At 39.1% G+C, this 19,978-nt stretch overlaps 1 protein-coding gene across 1 annotated transcript; it reads left to right on the forward strand.

Annotated features, from left to right (window-relative positions):
* The first annotated feature begins 3,152 nt into the window (after nt 1-3,152).
* Nucleotides 3,153-10,150, forward strand: LOC139740132 (uncharacterized). Its single transcript, XM_071650714.1, has 4 exons — nt 3,153-3,650; nt 4,412-4,816; nt 6,502-7,126; nt 8,036-10,150. Exons 1-4 carry the CDS (start codon nt 3,315-3,317, stop codon nt 8,308-8,310), a joined length of 1,641 nt encoding a protein of 546 aa, XP_071506815.1. The 5' UTR covers nt 3,153-3,314; the 3' UTR covers nt 8,311-10,150.
* Nucleotides 10,151-19,978: the final 9,828 nt, after the last annotated feature.

The following is a 19,978-nucleotide window of genomic DNA, read 5'->3' on the forward strand; positions in this document are numbered from 1 at the left end:
AAGACTGATTGAATTTTCTTATTCTTCTCATATTCAAAACCGTGACCCAAATAACAGATTCATTGACTATCAATACTCCCACCAGATTCGACAGCGTAAAAAATTGGGATTGTGCTACAGGCGGCTCAAAATTATATTCAACTGGCATTATTTCTGCTATTCATGTCATATTATACAAGGAAAAAAGAAGAAAAAAATCTCTCCATAGCAGGATTAGGTCACACCAAAAGAAAGAAAGAAAGAAACAAACAAACAAAACAGAGAAAAGAAGAAGAAGAAAATAAAAAGGTCTTCACATCTTTGGCTGCCAATAATTCTCCCCCGAAATTGGCTGACAAGCAAAACAAAACAAACAAACGAAATTATTATTACTATTATTTATTCGACCAGGTAAAGAATATAGGATACATAATTATCATAAACATTACAAACATGAAACAAAAACCAGAATGAACATTACAGAGGAATACATTGTAATGTACATGTTAATGAAACTAACAACAACAAAATAATGGGTTCGCATTTCTGGCCATCTGTCGACAGATAAACAAGCAATTAAACAAAAAAAGATGCGTACTGATTTTCGACAAAACATCAAAAACAACCAGAGAAAGAAGAACCCTTCAGAAGAATCCATCTTTTGTGACAATTATCAACTTAGCAACCGAAGATTCCGTACATGCCATTGGCCTATTGTTCCTTGGAAAGTTCAGCAATATTCTACTCTCATTTCAACAACTTTCTAAACTGTGCAAACTATAGATCACTGCACGTTTATCATGTTTATTTTTGTCTAATATATAAGTTACAATATAAGTTAAGTTTATTTAAGAAAAGGTTATTAAGGTTTTACCAAGAGACTTGTGTGTCACAGAAATACTTCTGACATACTTTTGTTGACCTTTGACCTCTCATGGGTTCTATATGAAAACAATAAAAATAGTAAAGCATAAACTATGAAAAAAAAAGCGGAAGGGCGCTTTTGGGTGGTTTAGGGAGTTATCTGACGGGCGGTTTCGGGCAGTTCAGTTATACTTATGGGTTATGCTAGAACTACATGCAGTAAACGAAAGTAAAAATCATGTCTTGCATAATGCTACGTCATGCTGAAGCGTCAAAAATTGTGCCAAAAAGCATAATTATGCACGTTCTAGTAACGTTGAATCCCACACACAATGTCATAAAGTAACAAAGCGATATATACTTTTGATGCAGCTGTCAAATACATCATTGCATTTCCCTACAGTGAGCAATGGGTCATTGAGCCAGAGACCACTATTAAATCAAATCTATTGTCAAAAATCTGAGCTATCATAACTGATCGAATTGAGATTATTGTTTGTTTGTTTCTTTTTATTTCAGTCTGACATATATTTCATCATGCAGATTTGAATACTCAAGTGAGATAAGCTGTTTAGAATAGAAAAGACAAAGTGAAGAAAATACGTCAAGTGGCCTATCATCAGAAGAGACAAAATAATAACTTTCGCATGGTTTTCCATGGGGTACGGTTTTACAAAAGATATGCTACACTCACGAATACAATAAGTTACAATATAAAGAGCCTTGAAAAAAAAAAACCACACGGATCCATTATAGAACGGCACAATAACTGTACTTATAAGACAGCATAAGATTACATAAGATAGATGCTCTGTCATCAAGTTCACAAGCATGGCAAAATAAGACATAGAATAAAATAACTTTCCTTGGTTTATCAAGATATTTAGAAAGTCTAGAGTATTAATTGGCAGTGCAAGGATTTCTTCCCGTATTGATCTCGGGTCGCCGTAATTCTTCCCGTATATGATCTCGGGTCACCGCATCACAACGTCATTGATCACCTTATCTTTTAGATAGATCTAGATGGTTTGAATTGCCGCAATTACTTGAATTAAATTGATGACAGAAATGAAAGGAAAGATGCATTAAAGGCATTACGAAAGAGCATGAATATAAAAGCAAATTATTGCTTACTTTTTGATCGGTAAAAGTTATTTTCATGAGCCATCAGAAGGTACTAAATGTTGGTTTTTTTTTCTATCCTGAAGACGATAAAAAGGATACTTTCTTAATAAAATCCTTTACGGAAACTATAGTACCCACTTATTTTTTTTTTTTTTTTCAGCCTTAAATTTTTCTCACTAGCCCAGCCCCTCCACCTACGATATACATGTACACGTGATGATACAGAGCATTGTATTTATCATTTACAAGCTCTTTGGAAGTATGCCAATGCACTGCAGGCGATCGTAATCTCCAAACGGAAACAGGTAGTGACAGTTTCTGTTCAACCAACACTCATAAGAAACTGCAAGCAAAACTGACTTCTGAATAACGTGTCGCAAAAACGCATTTATTTTGCTTCGTCATTACGATTACCAAAAGTAAGAGCATCATTCACACTTAGATGGCCCACAGCAACCAATTTATTATTTTCTTTTTCGTCAGTGCACTTTGCTCGCGTATGTATAGGACCTACTTGTGTGTGTTTGTGGGTGGTGTGTGTATTTGTGGGTGTATGTGTGTGTGTGTGTGTGTGTGTGTGTGTATTTGTGTGTGTCTGTGTGTCTGTGTATATGTCTTTGACACATACCATTATCATTACTTTTGAACAAGAAACAGACAATACTATAGACAATAGCTCAAGATATATACGAAACACATAATGTTCAATAAAACTATACATAACGCATATTATACATAGGGTGGTACACGACAATTAGGAAAGGAAAATGGTACCATTTGGCATGGACTTTTCATTTTTATTCACTGCACCTGTGTGACTGTCTTGAAAACAATTATCATTCAAGTCTCACTATGATTTTTTTTTTCATTTTTCTAATTGCAACTTGAAACTGACGCAAGAGTTCTACGTAATGTATCTTACACTCCCGCTGAGAAATTTGAGATGTATAATGAGAGCAGAAGGAGGAAGAAGTGCTATTTGATATCTTCCTGACGTGAGGGAAGTCAAAACTGAAATAGCGTTCCGGGAATACACCATGAAGTTCCCCGATGATATATCAGTGTGATCATCCGACTGGACATTAAGCGTTAAGTGAAAGTAACGTGGGTTGTGAGGCTGGTAGGACAAAACCTTTGCGCATCACCCTCACTTCTGATTTCATCGCTCTCCGAGAAGCGTTGTGCGAGCGCGAAAGAGAGGCTGGAAACGTTTCGATCTCATTGGGCAATGTTGGGAAGATAATAAAAAGTGAGGATCTACGATCTCGCCGAAACGTAGAAGTCGCCAGCTTTGGCGACGAACATGTAGGTATTATTGACACCTGTTTGAGGTACTTGATGTTGGTATGGAGATGTACACTTTGGAGCAGGACGTTGAGCTCACGATGGATATGTCAAGCTCTGTCAGTAACAATTCTTCTGATCACCATCGTCACGAATTGTGGGCGGAGGTCCTGGAGATCACCACACTCGCCATTATCATGTTCGGCGCGATAGTAGCCAACATGGTTGCCATAGTAACCATCCTTCGCGTAAGGCTTTTGAGGAAAAATCCACACAATTTACTAATCTTGAACTTGATGATCACGGACCTGGGACTTGCGGTCACCAGCATGGTCTTCTCAATGGTGTCCCTCTTTGACCATGGTCAACTTCTCATAACACACCGTGTCTTGTGTGACGTAAGTGAAAAACTTTGATATAATGGAAAGAATGCAGTACGATTTCAGGAGGTGTTCATTAGGTTGAACAAAAGATTGTGAAAGCAATCTGTAGTGCATGAATATTTAGTTTGTGTGCTTGTGTGAAGTATAATTATGTTCCCGTTACATAGAAATTAGTGTTTCTGTGTAAGCCCTATCTCTTGATCATGTTGATGGCGTATAAATTATGACACACGATAGTCTGGCCGTGGGCGCCCTGTAATGGGCTGTAATAAAAAGTTACGTTTTTCTTGAAAGTTCGAAAACGTCAAGTAATACAGAAATGGCTATCGACTACATTAACATTAGACATGACTATGAACTTTCCAATCTGTTGTTGTGCTATCCATAAACATATCAAACGTATGCTTGGTAATGAATTTAACCGTTGTTAGTCTGAAGGAAAAAGGTAAAAAAGAACGAAAGAACGAAAGAAAATGATATAAATCAATTCTGTTCCTGCTCGCGAAACTTCTGCCGAAATGCAGAGCTATTATTTTGTTGAATTGTGACAAAATGAATCTGCTGGAAACATCTCAATGTGTCGAGAGTATAGAGAAGTATGTCTATGTCTATTGAAGTCGTGGCGGTCATATGGGATGAACAAAATCTTCAGAAAGTGGCTAGGCCGCATATTCATGCTTGGATCGAACTTGAATTTATCTGAATGATTCTTGGAGTTGCTGTATTGAAATTTAATTTGTTCTTTACATCTTGACATTCGTCTCATTCATTACCAGTTTACCGGATTTTTGGGAGTATCTCTGTCGGCCTCCAGCTTTGCTACGATCACCTGTGTAGCGATTGATCGATACCTGTCGGTCGTCTGGTCAGCGCGATTCCCGCCTAACCACTGCCGTTCGTGCGCTATGATCGTCGCCATCTGGGTGGCTTCCTGCACCTTTGGATCGGCCCCCCTCTTTCGCTTGCACTCCTCCTTTGAGTACGAAGAGGACACTCACCACTGCTCGCCCGCTTGGGATGGATGTTTCTTCTACGTCATTGGTTTCGTCTTTAACTACGTGCTGGCGATCCCTGTCATGATTGTTTGTTACTTTGTAGTGTTTTACACCATCTGGAAGAAACAGATTAAGCTGCGGGCTCACAGTACAGTTAAAACACCAGTCAGTAGCAGCTTCACTGAAGTAAGTCTCTCCGCTGTTGTCATAACACCAAGCCACCTGCATACATTCGAAACTCTTTGCAAATTGCACCACGTTCTATAAACTCCATTACAACAAGGTGTTAAGTTCCACTTCTTCATCACGATAAAGCTCCATACTATATTGGCAGACCCATGCAGTCACCACTTCAAGTTATAGGCCTGCCCGTGCCGTTCCTAAAAACAATGATGATGATGATGATGGTGATAATGGTACTGATAATAATATGGCCTAATGATAATAATAATAATGATAATAATAATAATAATAATAATAATAATAAAAATAATGATAATGATAATAATAATAATAATAATAATAATAATAATAATAATAATAATGATAATAGTAATGATAAGTAGAAGAAGAAGCACGTAAATTTTAACTCTTTCTTTCCACTAGCCATTACATCATGGGTCTGGAACAATGTATCTCATCCAAAGTCACTGCACAGATTAACTATCGACATGCCAGGCTCAAGAAGGCTGTGCTACAAGTATTTAGGGCAATGCTGCCTTTACAAAATATCCCAAGTATCGAAACTTCTGAAACTCCTTAACTGCTCACCAGAAGCATCATTTTTACCTCCGCCAAGTATACCATAGGTGTGTTTTTATCGGCGCTGGTTTGTTTGCTTATTTCAGTAAATACTGATAATGACACAAGAAACAATTAATTAAATCAAATCAAATCAAATCAAATTTTAGCAGTGTTGATTATCATCATTGGGATCCAGGAGTTGTATCTATTTATACTTACAAATTTATATTGAATATTTGAAGGATTCTTTATCACTAAAGAGTTGTTTAGGGCCATTTTCAGCATATCTTATGTAAATAAACATGTGATTTCAAATGCAAAGGGTATGTTTTGATTTTTAAGGAATCTAATGATGTAGATGAATAGATGAATAATAAGGCCGAATTGTATGGTGGAAATCACAAAATAGGTTAAAATCTGCTGTTTGGCGTGGTCTGCCTTTCCCAGTTATTTTCTAGATATACACCACCAACTGACTTTGTAACAGAAAGTTTTAGCACCTGCTATTCACACAGTCGCGCTCGATGAGGATAAAAATTACCCCACTGCTCAAGCCACGTCTTGAGCGGGGAGGGGGGGGGGGGGGATTCCAGGGTTTCTCCCGAACTCCTTTTACTTATTATTGTAAGGTGGCAATCTAACGTTACTATTCCAGACACTATTGACCTAGTATAGTGAAGTTGAATAAAAATTTAACTCCATAAATCACCAAATTCATATAAAAGCTAGAACGCTTATGGAAATCCTGACCATTAAAGTCTATTACTATGTATGTAGTAAATATCTCTCCATGCTAGTAGTATTCCAATACAGCATGACTGGTACACGCTGTGTCTGCTTAGGTAGAGGATGAAGTGTGCACTGGTCTACGGCAATGACCTGAGCTACAAATCAGTTACAATAATCATATCTCGTGCTATAAACTTTTGCCATTCACACTCAGTAATCTCTCCAACAGTGACATGATAATATTTCACCAAATGCCTGTAAGTATAGCGGTAAATTTGTTGATCGGATTATGATTGTCCTTCAGTGTGCTTCAAGATCTCCTTGTACAGGCATCAAGAGCTTGGGATGCTTTGGGGTGTATATTACAATTTGAATGATACATTCTCATTACCACACAGAAATCGGTCGATGATACAGGAGACTTGACGTGTACTCCGCCGGCTTCCACAGTGGGGAGCTCGGGAGAGGCCTTGTCGTCGACAGCGACATGGAGACAAGTGCAGATGAAAAAGTCCGTGTCGCTGTCGATGTCGAATCTGGCCGACTTGAACACCAAGGACGAGTTCGATTCACGAAAAAGCCGCTATTCAGATCGTCAAGGGAATGTAACTTTCTCTAACGTTGACTTCGAGTTTACGACAGGGTCCGACAATGGAATAACTCCAGCAGACGACACTTCCGCTAAAGACTCCACCGCCATTCCACAAGGCCCCGCCGACAAGCTTGACGCGAGGCTCTCGAATTTGGCGTTAAAGTCAGTGTCTTTGGACGTGCGAAGAGGGCGCTCTTCAGTTGCTCCTCTGCCTGGGAAACTTGGTCGGTCGAAGTCTTTCTTCTGCCTCTCGTCCTCCCGAAGGCATCCCAACGAGGCAAAGACAACAAAATGTCAGCGTAGCGCCTCGACCTATCACCGACAAAGGTTGCAGGGAAAGCTGTACCAGAGAGCAGTGACGAAACGCGGGACGAGAAGAATCAAGAAACGGCTCACGAAATTGCGTGCTGACAAGCAGGTTGCTCTGACGGGTAGGTTGGGTTGTTGGGAGTAAAGGTGTTAAAAAGGAACCCTTTCAACTTACTGATTGGAAGAACTGAGAGTGTAAGAGAGGGAGAGAGAGAGGGAGAGAGAGAGAGAGATTGATAGATAGATAGAGAGGGAGAGAGCAGGAGAGGAGATCTTGTCACAATATAGGAGCGCGTGAAAAGATAAATAGGAATATTGGATTTGGAACATCTCGAACATATCGAAAATATTAATAGATACTGTATTCCAGGTCGAAATTCCATGACAAACCATGAAAAGAATCCTTGTGATTCCAATAAAAGTCTAATGGTTGTGTACTGTCTTGATGGTTTGTTAACGATCTACAGTAAGACCATTAGAACTTTACATTGACATCAACCTGACAAACCGTCAAACATAATCAGGTAATAGTAATGGTCCAAATTGCAATTTCAATATCATTTTGATCTGTATTCTAAATTCTTCCTTGGGTTCCTTTGTATAGTTTGCTCCAAACTTCCTATGATCAATTAGCCTAATGGTTTTCTAATGGGCCAGTAAGTTGCATTTCTATTATGGTTTTCTAATGGTTAAATAGGCCCATGTTCAAGGTTTTCTGTTTGTAAATGCGATTCATATATTATGTTGTATGTCTCATAGTTTCCAAATGGTTCATTAATGATCCAGTCCGTAAGTGCTTCATTTTCCATGATATTATTGACACCATTAGCCTTATGGTTTTGTAATGGTCCATTCGAGTTCTAATGGTCGAATCCTAATGGAATATTGACTTGGGAATGAACCCGTTGAGGAGGAGTCCCGAGTATACTCGGACAGGCGTCTGTGGGAAATGCATGTTTTAGCAAAATCAGTCCGTCATCAACGAGTTAATACAAATTGATGATCTAAGTTGCGTGGTTGATTCCCCTCAGGTACTTTTTTGATCCTGACCTCACTGGTTTGCTGGACGCCCTATGCCGTCATCCGATCCTGCTTCATACCACTGACCGTCCCCCACTGGGCAGGCGTGGCGGCCATGTGGTTCAGCTTCACCAACTCTCTGCTGGATCCTCTCATCTACGCCCTCATGAACAGGCGGATCAAGGCGCGGCTGAAAGCAGACTACCGCGCTATCCGTAGTAAATTCAGCTGCGGTACTTCACAGCGGCACGAAATCAAGAAGGCGGGAAACGGAGATGGTAAATGATTTGTCTTTTCGGACCGCTGGCGTTGACATTGTGTTCGTATGATATAATTATATATTCATGGCAAAGATAGAAATAAACATTCACCATCATTCACAATGCTGTTTCAGAGAGGAACAAGTACAGAGAGAGAGAGAGAGAGAGAGAGAGATACAGATAATAGATAGATAGATAGATAGAGATAGAGAGAAGAAAACACGCAAGCTGGCGTTGTTGATAGTTGGAAGAAAGAACCATCTTGATATAGTCTTGGAGCCAAAGTCAGATTTGGGGCCTAACCGTGTTTTATTTTATTTATTTTTTTTTTATTTGTGTGTGTGTGTTTTTATGGTTGTATCCTATTTCGAGTGTGCTGAATTCAAATCTGGATGATGAAACTTTTGCATCCTTCTAGATTATTTAGCTGCCAAACTACTTAAAACAAACAAACAAACAAACAAACAAACAAACAAACAAACTTATCATGACTGTGATGGTATCTTTACGGACATAAATAAATTTTCCATAGCCTACACGATCTTAAAAGGAATTATTGAATCTATGAACATGATTATTACATCCTAGTAATGTCTTGCCTGTGTAAATTCCTTTATTCCTACTGTGATTTTTGAGCGAAAATAAATGTGTCAAAGAGTTCCAGGGAGAATGGCCAGTGTTAAGATAATCAAAACAATGCCAAGAGGTGGATATTCAAGCAGGAACAATATATTCTATAATAAACAAAATTGTGAGCTCATCTTGTTAATTACAGTATAGAGTTTTAGTTTGAGGTGTATATCAGATCCGTAACTTGAGGTAATGAATTAAGACAGGGGTAACTTGAGCCTTGCTTTGTATTTGTTTAGTGTATGGGAAGGGCGTGCCACCAAGTATTCTTACATTTAATGCGGAGAGAATAAATATGGGCAGAAAGGCGCGGAATTCTTAGGCAACCTGCATTGAAAACCCGGCGTACGTTATCCATTATCCACCCCAGTCTTTTGAACTTCAATCCTTGAACACACTGTGTATGGAAGGACACTTTCCTTTTCAGCAATGGATAAGGTCTACCAACAGTTTTATTGAAACTGCCATTGCTATTCACAACCTTTTGTATAAGAATTACTGGAGCTCTGGGATTGCGGTTTCGAGGGGGTTAATTCTTTATTTTGTCACTACAATGTGGGCGCTTAATCCGGACAATAAGGGGTTTGGTCTCCAAGTCTTTTTCGCATCGACCAACATACTTGGTTGTACAGCTGCATTATGGACGCTGTCCTCTCTAGATTCTAGAGAAAGCGGCTGGCAAGAAAAGACTAGGCTACTTGGGAATCATTCATGCAGAACACCTAGAAGTCAATGAAAGAGATGCACACCGCTGTTTTGTATAGAACTACGGGAACTCTAGGATTGTGGTTTCGAGGGGGTTAATTCTTTATTCTGTCGCTACACTACAGGGTTTGTTCTACAAACCTTTTCACATCCACCAACATATTTGCTTGTGCTGTTAAGGACGCTATCCTCTCTAGATTTTAGAGAAAGCGGCTGTCATGAAAAGACTAGGCTAATTAGGAATCATTCATGCAGAACACCTAAAGTCAATAAAAGAGATGCACACCCCGGATGGTTGGGCGGAATTCTCCCTGGTAGCCGCCATGAGTGGACGCACACCACGCACGGCACACAACCACCACCATGCCACCATCCACACCCACGCCCAGCTAGAAAGCAACCACACGCCACCACGATCCCAACTGCGAAATCGCTAAAGCGTGACGCAAAGCATCCCTAGCCCCAACATGTACAGAATATTTCACCTTTCATACATTCACTTCACATTCCTCTCGTATCCAACTCCATAATCATGGGCGTCACCAGGGGGGGGGGGGGGGAGGGAGGGGTGCGAACGCACCCCCCTTCAGGCCCTTAAAAAAAAAAAAAAAAAAAATCAGTGTGCGAGCGACCTCAACGCCGGACCCTAAATTAATGATTATTATCTTTTATCTATTGTTTTGGTGTTTGTTTTTTTTTTTTTGCATCGGGGACCAAAAAAAAAAAAAAAAAAAAAAAAATCGTGGGCAAAAACAATTCGCACCCCTGGTTCTGGCAGCACTGATTTTATACATATCTACTAGTACAAGTTAGTGTATTCTATAAAGTGTTTACTATTTATAATAGATTTTGGACATCCTTCCCATGCTTGGTCACTTCGACGCCACCTCGCTGGTCATACCTCCCCCAGTCATGAACATAAAACCGACACCCTTGACTACCTGTGGTGGATCCAGGGGGAGGGGCGCACGGGCGTCCCCGCCCCCTCTTAATTTCCAAAGCGAAAAAGTATAGCTACAAACGGCAGTTTTTGGACTGTAAAATGTCAAAATTTTCAAGCTCGCTCGCTCCGCTCGCTGGCATTTAGTCGTAATGCCATTCTCCTGAAGTTGCTGCCAGTAATTGCCGGCAGTTCCAGCCGGTGCGCCCCCCCCCCTTACTGCAAAAAAAATATAGCTACAAACAGCAGTTTTTAGACTGAATGTCAACATTTTCAAGCTCGCTCGCTCCGCTCGCTCGCATTTAAATTCTCCTGATATTGCTGCCAGTAATTGCCAGCAGTTGCGCCCGGTGCGCCCCCCTTAATTTCGAAAGCAAAAAAGATATAGCTTCAAACGGCAGTTTTTGAACTGTAAAATGTCAAAATTTTCAAGCTCGCTCGCTTTTAATCTTTATGCAATTCCCCTGATGTTACTGCCAGTAATTGTCTGCAGTTGCACCCGGAGTGCCCCCCCCTTAATTTCCAAAGCGAAAAAATGTAGCTACAAATGTCAGTTTTTCTACTGTAAAATGTCAAGATTTTCAAGCTCGCTCTCTTCGCTCGCTCGCATTGAATCGTTATGCAATTCACCTGATGTTGCTGCCAGTAATTGCCAGCAGTTCCGCCCGGTGCGCCCCCCCCCCTCCCTTGATTTCCAAAGCGAAAAAATATGGCTATAAGAACGGCAGCTTTTGGACTGTAAAATGTAAAATTTTCAAGCTCGCTCGCTCCGCTCGCTCGCATGTAATCGTTATGCTCTCCTGATATTGCTGCCAGTAATTGCTATAGGAGTTCGGGCTCGGTCGCGTTCATGACATCAGTGTAAGAATTATTACGAGAAGTTCATTGAATTATACCATTTATAGGCAAATTGTTCAAAAACAATTTGTACTGATACCTTAAACAAGTGGGACTGTTTCAAGTCGATAAAACACGCAAAGTACCTGCATCAAATTGCACCATTTACAACATCAAAATGCACAAAGTGCTCACCGTGGGAGGGGGACACTCCCTCCCACACCCTCCCCCTCGCTCACTCCTCTCGCTCTTGCTTGGCCGCGTTCATGATATTCAGTGTAAATATTAAAACAGGAAGTTTATTTGGATGATACCATTTTATAGGCAAATTGTTCGATAATAGTCTACATCAAAATATGCTTTACTTTAAACAAGTGGGACTGTTTCAAGTCGATAAAACAAGCAAAACATGCGTAAATTCCCCCTCGCTCTCTCCGCTTGCTCGGGCTCGGTCGCGTTCATGACATTTCATTGTCGAATACAAGAAGTTTATTGAAATGAAATAGTTTATAGGCACATTGTTCAACAACTAATTCCATCAAAATGTACTGCGCCCTTAAACAAGTGGGACTGTTTCAAGTCGATAAAAACACGCAAAAAGCCTGCATCAAATTGCACTATTTACAACATCAAAATGCAAACAGTTCTCACCGTGGGAGAGGGGGGGGGGGGGGACAACAGGCACTCACACGCCCCCCCTCCCCTTGCTCGCTCCCTCGCATACTATAAACCCCTCCCCCCCCCCCCCCCCCCCCCCGCAAGATGAAATCCTAGCTACGCCGGTGCCCTTTCCCCGCTTGGTTTCCCTCAAAAACAGTAAAAGTCTAGGGATTGAAAGCTTCCTATATGTATTCCAAATGTCTGTCCAAAAAAACAAATCTCGTTACATTAGGGTCAAAACGCACCCCCCTTGAAAAAAAGCTGGTGACGCCCCTGATAATAAAACTCATATTCTTCCCACCATCAAAATCAACATACAGTCACGTGCCAAAACTCAACAGCGAAACTGTTGATGAAGCGTGACACGCAAAGTAACGGTATCTGCAGCCCTAAACAAGACCAGACACGCAACATTAGACAACAACGAAACTACTGAAGTGGGGCACGACAAGTTTCTTTTGTTGTATCCAACGAAAATACAACAAACACGCAATATTTCACTTTTCATTCATGTTCCTATCAATACAAGAAAGTCAACATAATAAGAAGAGGCCGTGTAATTGGCGCGGAAGCCAGATTTTTTTTGTTTGTTTTGTTGTTTGTTTGTTTGTTGTTGCTTTTTTTGTGCCAAGGCGACACGCAAGTAATCCATGCATATAATATTCGGCCACTATTTTCCCGCGTGGGGACAAGTGTCTTCTTTTGTTTCCAACAAAAATACAGCAGACACGCAATATTTCACTTTTCATTCATGTTCCTATCAATACAACAACCAAAAAAAAAAAAGTCAACATAATAATAAGAGGCCGTGTAATTGGCGCGGAAGCCAGATTCTCTTTGGTGCAAAGTTGGCACGCAAGTAATCCATGCATATAATCTTCGGCCACTATTTTCCCGCGTGGGAAATACATTGTATCTTTTTGTTAAGAGTATCACTTTCGGTGTCTCCAGCAACCCCCCCCCCCCCCCGCACTAATTCTAATGGTATTATTAGAATATAAGACAAATTTCTTGAAAAGCAAGAAAAGAATTTCAATAATACACTTGTGTCACGAAGTGTCAGACTTTCATCTCTCAAATAGGATGTTAATATCAGCCTTTTCAGTATTCGCGTGAAAACATCCTTTCAGAAATCACTTACTGGGATATCTTGGTATAGAGTTCCAATGTGGAAGCCAACTGGATACCATTCTTGCTGATTTGATGAATTGGCTAAACTGGAATCTAAATAAAACACGAATTATTTGCTCTATTATCCTATATTTGAAGCACTTTATCAGAGCACAATTTTTTCACTATTCATAGGAAATTGAATATCTGAAGTCTTCACAAGTATGGAATTACACCATCCAGGTTCGGATTCAGTGCCCCTGAGGAGGAATAATAAAAAAAAATCAACATCAATTTGTTTCAGTTTTCACCATTTATACAAAAAAAGGAGGGATTTCATATATTGACGCAATTTTCACGGCCATGTTAGTGGCCAGTTTGTCGGTCATCTCAAATATCTCAGAACATCCACAGATGAAAGAGGTGCATCATTCAGATTCGGATTCAGCACACTCAAAGTAGGGCAGTCATTCAATACAATATCTCAAAACTTTCAAGGATGCAAGAGTTACATCATCCAGATTCAGATTCAGTACTTGGCTTGAAATAGGGTAAAAAACATAGGCCTATTTAACTAGAAATGTCGCTATGGCGACTGATGCCTCCGCCATAATGCATAATTCTCCCAATAGGTGTATAGTACAATGTCTTCACAATGTGTGATGACAGTTTCACATAACTGGCAAAATATCGAAATAACAGGTTTGTCAGAAATATCTTTAATGTTCACTTTCCACGAACTGGGTTTGCTATAATTGTCTATTAAAGAGTGCAGGTACACATATTTGGGGAATTGAAAATTTTTACTTGACTTCTGACCGACCTTATTATAAGTTTATGCATTGAGTATAATTTTCAAGGTATGAAGAAAGAGTGTAATTACAGTACAAAATATATCCTTTTTTTCATTTAAACCTGACCTTTGACCCTTAACCTTTGACCTTTGACCTTCTGGCTGGAAATTTCCAAGAGAATCTCCATTAAGTAATACATGTACATATATTAAATTTTAAAACTAATAATGCAATCATTGCATATACTAGTATATGAGGGAAATAGTAACATTTTGAGGAGTTGACCTTGACCATTGACCCCCTGACTATTGACCCATAACCCCTACATTCCCTAGATAATCCCTGCCAGTCAGTACATGCATATGTACCAAGTTCCATGAAGATACATTGAACCATTTGCGAGAAAAGTGATATTGCAACATTTTCACCTAACCTTTGACCTTATGACATGAAACTCTCTCTGGAGAATCTTTACGCAGTAGTACATGTCTACACCAAGTTTCAAGAAAATAATTGCGGGCATTGCATAGATATGGGGGAAATAGCAACATTTTCAGCATTTGACCTTGACCTTTTGACCTTTGACTTCTTGCCAATGTCACTAAAATCTACTCAACTTATTGCCCCATCATACATCATTCTTGGACCAAGTTTGGTGAAAGCTGCTTCATCCAGTTTTCAGTTATCATGTAAACAGATTAATTTTAGGATTTGACCCTGATCTTTGACCTTTGACCTCTGTCCAATTTCACTCAAAAACTAATCAAGTAATTGTCCCATCATACATCATCCTCGGACACAATTTGGTGAAATTTGCTTGATCCAGTCTTGAGTTATCGTGTAAACGGATACAATTTCATGATTTGACCTTGACCTTTGACCTTTGGCCTTTGGCCGATTTTACCCAAAATCTAATGAAGTAATTGCCCCATCATACTTTATACTTGAACCAAGTTTGGTAAAATTCCAGTAAATATTACTCAAGTTATCGCGTAAACGAAAGCGGACGGACGTACGTACGGACGTACGTACGGACGTACGTACGGACGTACGGACGGACGGACGGACAACCCGAAAACATAATGCCTCCGGCACCACTTCGTGGCGGAGGCATAAAAACTAGATACAACTGTATGTCGCTATGGCGACTGATGCCTCCGCCATCACGCGATAATGCATGATTCTCCCTAAAGGTGCATGGTGCAATGTCTTCACAATGTGTGATGACAGTTTCACATGACTGGCAAAATATTGAAATGACAGGTTTGTCAGAAATATCTTGAATGTTCACTTTCCTTGAACTAGGTTTGCTACAATTGTCTAAGAGTGCAGGTACATGTATTTGGGGAATTGAGGATTTTTACTTGACTTCTGACCTACCCTTTTATAAGTTTATGCATTGAGTAATTTTCAAGAAAGAGTGTGATTACAGTAATATATATGTATATATATATATATATATATTGCATATAAACCTGGCCTTTAACCCTTAATCTTTGATCTTTGACCTTCTGGCTGGAAATGTCCCAGAGAATCTCCATGGTAATACATGTACATATCAAGTTTTAAAAATAACAATGCAAGCATTGCATACACTAGTATAAAAGGGAAATAGCAAAATTTAGAGGAGTTGACCTTGACCTTTGACCCCCTGACTATTGACCCATGACCCCTACATTCCCTACATAATCCCTGCCAGTCAGTACATGCGTATGTACCAAGTTCCATGAAGATACATTGAACTATTTGCGAGAAAAGTGAAATTGTAACATTTTCACCTAACCTTTGACCTTTTGACCTTTGACCTTATGACATGAAACTCTCTCTGGAGAATCTTTATGCAGTAGTACATGTCTACACTAAGTTTCAAGAAAATACTTTTGGGCATTGCATGGATATGGGGGAAATAGCAACATTTTTAGCATTTGACCTTGACCTTTTGACCTTTGACTTCTTGCCAATGTCACTAAAATCTACTCAACTTATTGCCCCATCATACATCATTCTTGGACCAAGTTTGGTGAAAGCTGCTTCATCCAGTTTTCAGTTATCATGTAAACAGATTAATTTTAGGATTTGACCCTGATCTTTGACCTTTGACCTCTGTCCAATTTCACTCAAAAACTAATCAAGTAATTGTCCCATCATACATCATCCTCGGACACAATTTGGTGAAATTTGCTTGATCCAGTCTTGAGTTATCGTGTAAACGGATACAATTTCATGATTTGACCTTGACCTTTGACCTTTGGCCTTTGGCCGATTTTACCCAAAATCTAATGAAGTAATTGCCCCATCATACTTTATACTTGAACCAAGTTTGGTAAAATTCCAGTCAATATTACTCAAGTTATCGCGTAAACGAATGCGGACGGACGTACGGACGGACGGACAACCCGAAAACATAATGCCTCCGGCACCACTTCGTGGCGGAGGCATAAACACAAAAAATGGCCTAGAGGTAGAGCAAGGTTCAGTTATGGCACCCAGACTAAAATAAATGTGTTGCGTTGCAAATTATAAGTGGTATTTAATATAACACTATGGTAGTTTCAATTTCCTTTCAAGACGATATTTATTGTATGTTGAAATAAACCATTGTGTAGATAACCATTCATATTCACTACAAAATGAACTTGGGTTGAACTAGACTAAATGAAACCTAGCTATCAAGACAAAGTAATGACTAAAGACCTATATCATTGTATACATCCAGGGTTGTGGCACACTCTATAATGCCCCTGTGAAGGTCTGTAACATTTGCATTTAAATTCAATGAAGTTATTGTTTTTGGTAATGAAATGAAGTATACAAGTGCTCCAGAAGATAATAGGGCCTACTAGCTGATGAACCACTAACAGTGTTTGATACACAAGAGCTACATACATCTCGAGTACAATGAAATTCGATCAAAAACTTGGGTGCTTATACCAAGCAGCACATACATGTAGTGAGAGTAATTAGATAGAGCAGGGTTCTGTAAGCCAATCTTGTACAATGAGCCATGTAATTTGAGTATGATTCATCAAGATGGTATTTGGATAAGCTATAAAGTTGATAAATACGTCATTCATTGGTCTCACTACCTAATACGTCACATTCCAAACACTGTGATAGATATGATTGTGAGTGATTTCAAAATAAATACAAGGGTGCCTATAACGAGGATCAATTCTTGGTTTTCACATCTACATTTCTTTCTTTCATAATGAAGTGTTATCATTTTGTGCAAATATCATTTGAGGCTTTAAGCCTTAAAGTATCATGTCGCAAGCATTCAGTTACGCACTTTCAGGTTCCTTTCTCCAGCAGTCTTCTAGATAGATACAAAATAACGCATCGGATTTGAGTTTAGCACACCTAAAAAATTGTCCTTTTGAATACAGTACCTAACCCTACTTGAGTATATAATATTCAAGTTGAAGATATCAGTAGGCAAGTCTAGAGAATTAATTGGCTGTCACTGAGGTACAACAGGAACTTTCATATCGCCATCAAAGCAATGATTTCCGTATGGATGATGTCATATGTATGAGTGACAGGAGTTTATACAGTATTTCACTTTGTTCTTCTATGATAGAATTTATAACCTGAATACAAATACATGTACTGTATTTGTTGTGTACCAAAACAACAATAAAACAACTTTCCACGTGCTGGTTACCCACGATATCATTGTGTATTCACTTGGTTTTGATATACATGTACATGTATTTAAATGTATCTCGCAAGAAACTAGGGCCCCATTTTATCAACAGATATGGAATCGATTTTATATTCCCTTACCACAAATCAACTATATACAATTGAAGGGGTCGGTGCAATATAGTGCTAACCCACACTTTTGTCAAAATTGAGTTACAAGCATTTTCATAATCCTTATCCTTCACTCTAACCTCCGTGAAAATATCATATTTGAATTCAATCAATAAGACGGTAAAGAGTGCCTGTATTCATGTTTTATTAATGTACAATGTATGGACTTTCCAAACATTCAACAGCGATTATCTCAAAATGACTATTGTGTGGGTTAGCACTGTATTGCACCGACCCCTTCAATGGTAACCAATTACCTCTTCATAAAACAGGGCCCTGGGCACATAATCATTCACTCACTCAGCTGTGGTAGCTTGTGGTTGTAAGAAATGAATCATATTAGATGAATGACAAGACTCCTAAACAACCCAAATTGACAAATACCACCACTTTGGTATTTCTCTTCCATGTTTATTTCACCAAGGTAACTGACAGTCAGCCCATAGCACAATGACATAAATGCATGCAACATTGTTCACTGCATGTTTCAATACCAGTATAAATAGATGACACAATATTGCTTACAAATATAACAAGCAAACACCAGTTATACCCTCTTTTGCCGCAGTAGTACCCACGATATCGCATGACGGTTAATAAATTGATTTACGCAAAGGAAGTTCATGTTTCCTTCACACATACTTTAATCATTTGTATCTCATAATTATTATATAAAAGCTATATTGTCGCGTGTAACTACATGTATTCTCTATTACCTTCTCATATTAAGATGATAAACAACTATCTGTCATAACTATGATTGATATTGGTAATTAACTTTTTTTAAGAGCACCATTACTCGAGGTTTCAAGGCATATATGTTCTATTATCCCCTGTAACCACCCCTCCCTCTGAAATGGGAAAGAAAATGAGAGAAATTTATTACACTGATAGACAGAAAGAGAGAAAGGATATGAGAGAGAGAGAGAGAGAGAGAGAGAGAGAGAGAGAGAGGTTTATGGTATCACTAAAACCCATCTGCCTCATTAGACAATTAATCTGTCAACCCTTTAGCATCATCTATCAAAACAAACATGTGATTATCATTGTGCATTATCAAAGAAATACAAGCATGTTGATATCTGTATCGTCTGTAGCACCTCAAGAATGACCAACGTGATAAAATGTTATGGTTAGTCAGTGACCACATTAACATATTGACTGCACCAGAGTTCTTGCAATTTGCCTAAAGAAAAAAAGCAATGTCGGTATTCTTGAAACCCACTGTAATTTCATCTTGTCTTGTTTTGATTCAAAACCAGACTTGGGTATCCATAAGACATGCATGTAACAGGAATAGCAGTGCATATAATACTCTTGTTTCTTCCGAGTGTAGCTTATATTGAATGCATCCTGTTGGCAATCAAAAGGTAATATAATATTAGGGGAATCCCCGACTACAGATATCATGAACATCCTCTCCAACTGTAGCAATAATTCTCAGGCTCAAATTGCCTTCCAAATGGTAAGAATTTTTTACATATACAATATAATCCCTTCTCTTGTTACTATAGCTACATTCTCAGAACCACAGATAAAGAAGAAAGAAGACTTAAAATGAAAAGAAAGAGGCAAATTTTCTGGTATCAAAAGAATCTATGGGGAGTAAGTCATTAAAGTGAGGCAGTCCTCACGAATTAAAAAAAAAAATGTTGTTGTTGGTACCTCAAATGAACTACTTTCACCAAAAACAAACTTTCAAATCACCAGATAAGCTCGTAATTTTTTGTTGAAAAAGTGTGAATCTGCATGGTGAATATGCTAATGAGCAAGTCTTTGCGGAGAGTCCTACGTCACCGAGTCACAACTCTTCCCAGCCGTGTTCTGCTCATTATGCGTACGCTAATTGTTATGGTAATCTTCGGTCTGAACGCCAAACTCAGCTCGACGGAGTACTGTATACACAAAGAGATTTTCCCCAGTAACTGGTGGGGAGGAGAAACTTTGACAAATTTGTGAGGAGCCAAGTTTCGCAAAAGTAAAATGCATGTGCAAGGTTTTGTTTGTCAAACACAAGGCATTGAATGCCAGTGACCATTTGTGAAAAGTTTCATGCTGTAAAAAGGATGTCAGCTCCAATACGTGACAATTTCATGCTGCTAACGTTTTTCATTTTACTGTATACTGCAGACATCTTTGCAAATTACGGAGTAACCCAACCAAAATAATGTTGCCTTAGGTCTAACATGTACAGTGTACTAA

Source organism: Diadema antillarum, unplaced genomic scaffold, assembly GCF_040938485.1.
Source record: "Diadema antillarum isolate AM-2024a unplaced genomic scaffold, OU_Dant_1.0 seq00000836_RagTag, whole genome shotgun sequence".
Classification (NCBI taxonomy): domain Eukaryota; kingdom Metazoa; phylum Echinodermata; class Echinoidea; order Diadematoida; family Diadematidae; genus Diadema; species Diadema antillarum.